The sequence below is a fragment of the Haplochromis burtoni genome, unplaced genomic scaffold (assembly GCF_018398535.1).
Source record: "Haplochromis burtoni strain Fernald_Lab_line unplaced genomic scaffold, NCSU_Asbu1 Contig_59, whole genome shotgun sequence".
NCBI lineage: Eukaryota > Metazoa > Chordata > Actinopteri > Cichliformes > Cichlidae > Haplochromis > Haplochromis burtoni.
Genome location: NW_024582420.1, coordinates 397,030 through 406,233, shown reverse-complemented (window position 1 = coordinate 406,233; position 9,204 = coordinate 397,030). Strand labels below are relative to the sequence as shown.

At 42.8% G+C, this 9,204-nt stretch overlaps 1 protein-coding gene across 11 annotated transcripts in view; it reads left to right on the top strand.

Moving 5' to 3' along the window:
* cbfa2t3 (CBFA2/RUNX1 partner transcriptional co-repressor 3) overlaps positions 1–9,204 on the top strand; it is a 41,732-nt gene that overhangs the window by 5,518 nt on the left and 27,010 nt on the right. The window contains exon 1 of one of the 11 annotated variants that reach the window (XM_042221001.1): positions 7–3,305. The exons of 9 other annotated variants lie outside the window; for them this stretch is intronic. In XM_042221001.1, the coding sequence (XP_042076935.1) occupies positions 3,284–3,305 (22 nt within the window). In that variant the 5' untranslated portion in view covers positions 7–3,283. Of the gene's footprint in view, positions 1–6; positions 3,876–9,204 lie in introns of those variants that run through there. One more of the 11 variants, XM_014338378.2, reaches the window with a different exon arrangement.

The following is a 9,204-nucleotide window of genomic DNA, read 5'->3' as shown; positions in this document are numbered from 1 at the left end:
TCTGCCTGGAGCCTACACTGGTGACATTAATGGTAGCTCCACGAACGTGTGGTCTGTTGAACGCGCACGACAGAGGAAAGGATAGCAGAAGGGAGAAGAGCGCAGGGACACAATGGGTCTAGCGTTCCTTTCAGCCGGCTCAGGGCCTTATCTCCTTTCAACACACTAGCCTGTGACTGCCACTATAGGAAAGGATTTACAATGTGCAAGAGGAGGAAATGCTGCAAAACTTCTCTCTTTCTTTCTTGCTTTTAGTCTGACACACACAAACAGAAATAGTCATTTCCAAAGCAGCACAATGACCGAACTGAGTTCTTCTGTCTCAGTTTGTGCTCAACTACCCAGAAGATGCTGCCAACATAATAGAATCCAGAGCAATGGTTGGAAGGGGGTGGAGGGTGGGGTTGTTTGTGGTGTGACAGGGAGATAGAGAGTGAAAAGGCGGGGAAGACAAAGCTGTTTTTGTCATTAATGCCATCAAAGGGACTTCCAGTCACAGTATTATGCCACAGAGAGTTCATCGAGGCGAGTTCCCACCTTGCGTGAGTGTGTTTCATTGTGCAGTTTATCGGGCTGGCCACATGGAGTGTCAGAGCTAACCCGGTGACCGCTCAACAAAAGGCCAAATTAAGAGGAGTGAGAGGCTGTCGTACAGGGAGGCTGACAGGTTGACTGACGCTGTTCCCGAAGAGAATAGCATCCTGTCAATCTCCGAGCTGTCACCTTGACAGGAATCCTTTCTTTGGATGCAACCCCCATCGCCTACCTTTCTGTCACTCAGGGCCACACGGAGACACACATATCTCTTCCTTTCTCAGTATTCTGCACAGAGAGCAAATAAGTCACCAATGGTGCGCACACACACTGCAACATGCATGTATACAGAGCTGCTTTAGGGCCAAAACTCTGAAGTTTAGCGCTAGCTACCCAGTCTGTGGGAGATTCACCCTTGTAATGTCCCATGCATCAGTTTATGTGTGTAATCTTGCGGTGTATTTCTCCTGCTTTTGTTTGTTTGATCACATTTGCAGCAACAGCTTGATCAGATATTGTGGCTTGAAGAAAAAAAAGAACATTGGCACCTGGTGCTGACGTTACCTGAAGTTATTGCCTCTCATCAGCCGTGGAGGGAACTGTTCCAGTCAGAGAGGAACGGGGCTTCCCCCCCTGCGCACTTGCTCACATTATTTAATCAGCAGTGGAGGGCTTTTTCAGAAGTCTCCATACGACGGCAGCATTTGCGTTCAGTGCTGGCGAAGGCTGGTGAGACTGGAGTCAGGGCACAGCAGCTGTCTGTGTGTACTTTACAAGCTGGTTCTGTTTGTTCTGTCGACGCAGAAGGGGTCAGAAGGGTGTCAGCTTTGTCTTCTGTCCCCTTCCATGGCTATGTGTGTCTGTTGGAGGGAGAGAGGGCAGGTGGGTGGGGCAAAGGGACTAACAGACCAGTGTGGACAGGTGGAGGATTCTCACTATAGAGGAGGCAGATGTACTGTACCTGCCTTTTTTGCTGTCGTTCTTTGTGTATCTCTGTCTGCCTATCCAGTGTATTTGTTTATCTATTTAGGACAATGCATTCATATTACTTTACATATTTATGGGTACTTAATATTATTGTTTTCAGATTTAAAAGAAACCTAAAAATAAAACCGCGTTTTCTAAATAAATAAATGAAAAAGTTTGGGATTGCTGATCCGGAGAGCAGAACATCTTCTTGCGTCTGGAAACTTCCGATGGACATTTTTCACCGTTTAAACTGCTGAAATTTTATTGACGTGCTAATGAATTGATTTAAAAAAAAAAAAAAGACAGATTAGTCCATTTAAAATAATTGTTATTTCTTTGAATTGTCATTCGTCATCCTCGGACAGATGTTACATCAAATGAGAAGGATTAAAGGTTGAAGCAGTCATCATTCATGAATCCATTGCAAAGTGGGAATACTAATGTTGCCACGTGTGATCGCAGTTGAAACAAGTATATGGGTGGGAAGATATGGTGCACATTTATAGAGCTCTTTTACAAGACGAATCGTCCTGCTATCCTTCTTTACAACAATCCACTGACTTGACTATTAAGGACAACACTTGAACATAAAGGGAAACTGTCACTTTTACGAGACGCGTTGCGTTTATTGGCGTATGGTCACATGCCGACGGACGCATTCTTTTGCATTCATTCAGCTCTCAGAAAGCTTGTGGTTTCCCCCCTAAGTGTTAAAGTAAATATAGTCTGCCTTCCTTGTCGTCCCTTCGTCCTGATATGAGGAAACAGCGGCCCCCACGGGCAGACAGCGGGACGGTAAAAGAGTTGTATTTCACTCAGTCTCAGAGCTTTTGGATTCGAGCTGTTTAGCTTCTAAAAAAAAACTTCTAAAAAAATATATAGGTAGGAAAGGATAGGCTATATATTACAAACCATACAGCCATATAATGTCATTACGATACATCTTCATCCAGCTTATTATTATTAATTTTTGCCTTCATTTTATTGGAGAACTGCAGATGTGTTTTTTTTAGCAAGGTTTTACTGGTTAAATCGCATATTTTTAATAACTTTGGACAAATGCGGGGTTTACAATGTGCAATGTTGGATCTTTTTCAATTTAGAAAGGATTCCTGCACAATAGCTGCCAGCTCTCGCCTATGATGGTACCCGAGAGAGAGAGGGAGAGAGAGAGAGAGGGAGGGAGAGAGAGAGGTTAGGAGCTCCAGATGGTGTTTAAACGCAGACAGAAGGCTACAGCGAGGACAGAGAGAGAGAGGAGGAGGAGGAGAGAGCCGCGGTTACTGCGCACAGTGGCCCCGCCAGCTCCACTCATCAGTGAAGAAGACAAAACAAGTCTGCAAATCCCAAATTGTGAATCCAAAGGAAAATAAACCGTCAGATCTGCTCAGCCGAATGTGATTTTCTTTTTTGGAAGTGAAGCTTTTTTTTTTTTTTTTTTTTTTTTGCGTTCCTCTTTTTTTTTCTTTAAAGACCACAACACTGAAAGACAGCGCGTCGGAGAAGTGCCGTACTGAGAAGCGTGGTGGTGGAGCAGCCTGTCCACGGGCTGTAGGGTGACTGTGTGCTTAAACATTTTTAAAAGAGACAGAAAAAGAAGAAGGTCACTTCGTTTCGTCGGATGTACAAGGAGTCGCTCCTGACACCACGGACTGTGGCTTCACTGTGAAGTTAAAAAAGGAGGGTTTTAAAGTTGTAACAGGAGGAATAATAGACGCACCCTGCCGAACAGAGGATCCGCATCTTTATAATTTCGGGGGGGTTTTGCCTGGGAGATGCGATGATTTCTGCAGTAGCGACAGGTTAATAGTTTTGTTCGCTTTAAAAAATATATAGATAGATAGATAGATAGATATATTTGGGGTTTTTTGCAGGTGAAACTCGGCTGTGTTTTTCCTTCTTCGATCTGGGATGGTTAAAATGAGCAAGAGTGCGGATTTACATGCCTGGGACAAGTTCTGATTTTTGCTTTAAAAGAAAAAAACAAAAACAACAACTCAGACTGCAAAAACCAAAGACATCAATCTGCTTAAAGATCCAAGAGCTCTGGCTTTGATTTTATTTATACGTTTTTCGATATAACTGAGAAGTGAAATACCTCATAATTTATTAAACCTGGAAAGTCAAGACCCCCTACTGAACACCCAAAGGAAAGTTAAACCGTCTGTTTTTTCCTGCTAGACTCTCGCTCTTTCCTCTCAATATTTCAAAGACAGAAAAATAAGGAATAAGACCGCGACAAAGCTTTATTATTATTATTATTGTTTTCAAATGATGAGGATTGAGATGACATATAAAAATCGGTTTTAGAAACTATTTGGTGTGGATTATCTCCGCTACTGTTACCTCAGCTTGACCTCGACCTTCATAAAGTAAGTACAACCTGCAAAAGTCAGTTTTGAGTGAAACTACGGCAAAACGCCTTTTAAAAAACATGTCTATTATTATTTTTATTGGCATGCATTATTTTTAATTGCCCTTTCGATGTTTTAAATGGAAAAGCTTTAAATACTAAAATATTTCAAGTGTAAACTTTCACATTATTGTAAGCATTCAATGTTTTATTGATCTGTGAAGGTGAAGATCAGGATACTGGATAACCTTTGCTTTTGCCTTTTTTTGTCGCTTTGCGTGTTATGATGTCTTTAGATGGTTACTGCTGGGCCACTGTAGGATGTTGCCTTGTAAATATAATTGAATTGAATAACACTGGTAACAAGAGACAGTTACAGGGGCAGGAAAAAGTGACTCTAATAATATTATTGTTGCTATTAATATCAGTAGTGCTATATGAACTTTTCTCTTTTCCTGTACTTTTAATTCTTTAGAGCTGAGATTAGACATAAAAAGACAGAGACACTGAAAGACAGAGCAAGGGGAGGTCATGAGTTGTTCGCCACATGAGTCTGTGCTACACATCAAAGTGATGCTGAGACAAAGTGGTGACACAAAATCTTTGGTCTCTGTGAATTTGGTCTGGATGAAGGCAATGGGTGTGAAGGGATACATTTAGGCATTTACCCTTAACTGAACTGCTCGGTGCCCCAAAACAGTGTAGTGCAAGGTATGGTGTCACGAGTGTTTGTTTATGTTAAGATTTGAACAGCTTTGAGGGATAACCTTTTACGTGTCACTGCGGTGATACCATTCTGTGGAGGCACTAGAGAAGTGGGTTATAAAGGACTGGACGGCTCATAATAACTCTTGTGAGTGTGGAGACACTCCCAGCGAAGAAAACAAGTCCAGCCAAAGGTTTCTGAGCCCCACTTGAACAGCCTCAGCAGCGCACTCTTCCGCATGCAAGTGCAACAGTAAAACACTCCGGCCATTTTCTCTGCAGGATGTGGCCCCGTGTAATTGGCCCTGGTAAATATCATCTGAATAATTGAACAGTTGATAATAGTCTTGAACAATAGATGGGAGGTTGCAGAGGTGAAACCGCAGTGCAGACACCCTGCCTCACCGCACATTATACTTCCATCACCACCAAGTGAGCATCTCGTCCTCTCTCCTTCCCAGTGGCGGCTGCCCAATCGCTCAGACCAGGAGGGCCTGCTGCCTGCTAGGGCAGATGTCCCCACTTCATCATTAAGTAGCTCTCTTAAAAGGCTGGCCATTCATTATGACCCGAGCCTGCAGAGTGTTTGTTCAGTTCCCATCTACTACAGGTGCACGGATAGGATGTCTGCTGTTTTATATATACAGAGGGAAACAACCACAGGTTTTGAGTAATAGGACCACTTTTCCTCAGAAGAAAAGGCATCAAGCAAAACCACAGGCCAGTGTACTTCACTTCCATTCACTTCAAGATGGCTTTCTCTTTTGTTTGTTATACCTCATTAGTTTATCAGTGAGTTACATATCAGGCATTCAACAGCAGAAATGGAGATGATAGAAGCCTTCAGTGTCTAACAGAGAAAAGGCTCTCGCTTATACTTTGACTTGATGCCTCAGCTTATGTGTTTGTTATATGGGTGTGTGGGCTTGTTGAGTATGTGTCTGTGTGCGTTTGTGTGTGTTAATTATTGGGATCTAAATGCAGGCAGTGCAGGTGAAACTGGCTGCCTCCTAATTAATGAGTGGAGCAGATGGCCCTGGGTGGGCGGGAGCTGCAAGCACACAGCGAGCCGGTCAGGTGGTCAGCACAACAGAGACACCTGGGCCGTCACAAACAAGACAAGTCAAGCGGCTGACACAGGCCAAAGATATAAAACCTGTGTTTGCGTGTGTTTACATATCTTTCTCTAGTCAACAAACATTTATAGAAACCCTCTTCTTTATGCTGTAGATGTATTACCTGGCCAAATTTCAAACACAGTGTGTTGAAAAGGAAAATCGCTATTCAGCAAAGAGAAGAAGAAATAAACAAGACGAGGCGGTTTGAGAAGATAATCTTTCATTTCTTCCTCTCTTTCCTGCAAAGTTTAGTCAGTGGTACAAAAACAAAAGAAATTGCAATCCCAGTTTTGAAGATGTTTTGATGGGTTCATGTGTGAGTGATTTCCTCATTAAACGGAGGAGCTGTGTGTACTATATCTAATTAATTAAGAAGCAAAACCTTATATGAATAACACACTATTCTATATCAAACACTATAGCAGCAAAGTTTATGGTGAAAATAAGTTGAAGTAGTTCATATTTGTGTTGTTTGACATATGTACACTCCCCTGATTGTCTTCTTCTTTGTCATACAAGTTGTCGCTCACCAGTTGCTCTGATTAGCTGACTGTAGGAAGTCACATGGCCTTGCCTTTAATTTGAGAAGATTATGCCTTAATAGATAAAGAGAAAAAAACACAGCACTTATGGTTTCAGTTACTCTAAAACTGCAAATTGTACAGAAGCCAGTCACTAGTTGTTGGTTCCAGTTGTTGCAGCCCTCAGTGTATATTTGCGTGTGTTCAGGCTAACAGGGGAGTTATACTGTACATCTGTGATGTAGAGAAACATCCAGCTTAGTTGACTTTTGCTCTCTGGCAGTTCTTTGCAGAACTGTTGCTCACAGCAGAGGAACAGTGTGCTTATTACACAGTTGAAGTGAGATCAGTGAGAGCGATATGAAAATTTGTGCTTTTTGTGTAAATTTATGAGAGCAAATGATGAGGTGCAGCATCTCTATAGTTTCGGTGCTGTTTATCCTGACGCACACTGGGGTAAACCAGCGTGGTTCTGGATGCCTGCTGCTCAGTCCTCTGTCTTTTGTGTGTGTGTGTGTGTGTTTTTGGTCGGCCGTTCTCTGGTCTGCTCCACATGTGTTTGACATTACTGTGACAAGGCTGCCCAGCCTCTCTGGGGAGATGGAGAATGTCAGAGACTAGAGTCAAGAAGCGAGCAGCTTCCCAACATCTGATGGAATGAGAAACACACTCGCTGGATGGCTGGCCTGCTGACGCCACAGCGTGGGAGCAGAGCGGTGGGTGGAGGCCAAGTAAAACCCCAATTGTGTGTTTGAAATATCACTCTTTCTCTCTTTTCCTTTTGCTTTCTCCCAAATGTGCACATATCCACTCATATTCTTAAGCGCCACAGCACACACGCAGGCATATCTAGTAATAACACTGTTTTCACTGGAATTATCAGGTGTCTTTTCTCCAGCTTTCTCACAGCAGGTGAGATGCTTGAATTACTTTATCTGGAACATTCATGGTTGAAAACTCACCCTTTATAGCTAAGCATTTCTGAAAATTATTTGTTGAATTGACTCTTCAAAAATTCATCAACATATAAAGCATTCACAAATTGCACCTTCAATTATGCATTTTTCAAACGAGGCGCATTTGTAGCTCACATAAACACCCGGTTGTGAATGCAGGTTCAAACCAGTGTCACCACAGTATGTAGCTGAAATGCTGACAGCTACAGCCAAGAAGAACAACCTTCCTCCTCCTCCCTTCCTTATCTTGTGCCTATTTCACCTCCCGCTATCCCTCCTCACCTTTTTTTACTTCCTCGCCTGGTCACTCACCTCTGACCTTCTTTTGACCCCTTTCTTTTCCTCGTCCCATTCCCACTGCTACATCTTGTCACCTCCCACCCTTTCTACTTCATTGTAGGAAATGTGCTCAGATCAGACTCTGACACAGGATACAGCTGGGCTAATCTACAGTAGCACCGAGCTGTGTTTTAATCACGCCAAGCGAACAGGCCGGCAGAGAAAATGGGAAGTGCAAATCGCCACCGCTACATGATATAATGAATCCCTCCCTTTCCTTCTGCCCCACATCGAGCCCTTTATCACAGGCGTGGGATAAACAAGCGCAAAGGAACACAGACTGAAGTTATTAAGGCCTCCACTCGAAAACACGTCCTCTCTGGATGTCTGGGGAAGTGCTGCAACGGGGCGACCGTGCAGACAGAGATTGGGAAGGAAGGCATGTCTCTCACATTTGCGCTCTCTCTCTCCCCTTACAGTATTTGTGAAATTAAAAATGTCGTTATCTCCTGGAAACAGATCCTGTGCCACACAGATGGTTCCGTCCCTCTTCAAATAGGAGGCTGAGCCACTGAGTGTGTTACCAGCTAGTTGTACAGACCTTAATCTCGACTTCAGCCTTCCTTCCTGTGCATGTCTGTCTCTCCACACGCGCACACACAGGAATAGAGAAACTGTGCCCCTTCAGATAAAAGTGTTGCCCGTGTAAAGTTCTAATTTCACTTGGAAATTGATATTTCAACCTTTCAGAAAACAGATATATTTGAAGTGTAGAGAGAGGAAGGTTAGAGATTTCCTTGATATGTCAAAGAGTAGTGGTGACTTTGAGGAGCGGCGCAGTGACGTCTGCAGGGTGTAGAGGTTGTGTTTGATATTTCAATTATTGCTTCCAACAGAAATCAGCCCATCTGTAAGATTTCTGAAAACTATGTTATGTCTTTGTGGAGAAATCTATAAGTTCCTCCAGAGACCTTCAGGTAAAGAAATAAATGTGATATGAGAAAACATAAAGATGCTTTGTAGGACCACAGAGTTTGTGATATGGTGAGCTGGACCTGGTGAAAAGATCTTTTAAAAGGTTTAAAGATTATTTTTGAGTCTGTGGCAGAATTTCATCTCATGAAACATAATGTTATGCATTAAATGAACTGATAATCACCTGGTAATGTTTTCACTCATATCACTTTCTCCCCTGAAACTATGATTGATTCCACAGCGTCTCTCTTTTTATGTAACATGAACGAGATGCACTTGTAATAACAGAGAAGAACAAAGCATAAGGAGACATATGAGTGGATAATTTTGTGACATATACAAGACTGAGATTATCTTCCCTGGATTAGGCTTTATTTTTTCCTAAAAAACTGTAACTTAGTAAGCATGCACTAATATAAAATATATAGATTTTGTTTTCTGTCATCTCTCCCTAGGAAGATTATACCAGTGTAAGAGTGCAGATGTTTTGTTTAAATTTACATAAATTTACACAGTTCCCTTACAGTGGCAGTTTTCCCTCCACCTTGACCATCGCACGGCATCAGGTCATCTTAATTTCCCAATTAGCTCACATAATCACCATGTTATTGGCACAGCGGGCGCTCTCCTTCTTTAGCCACTCGCTCTGTTTTTGTGGCGGCGTCCTGTAGTCGGCCTGCGTCCCAGAGGACTTGCTGGTATTTATTTCTGCAGCTTCCAGCGTGAGCTGGCTGTAGGCTAAATGGAGAAACTGTCAAAGCTTCCCTCTAACCTGTCACATAAATGTCTCCCCC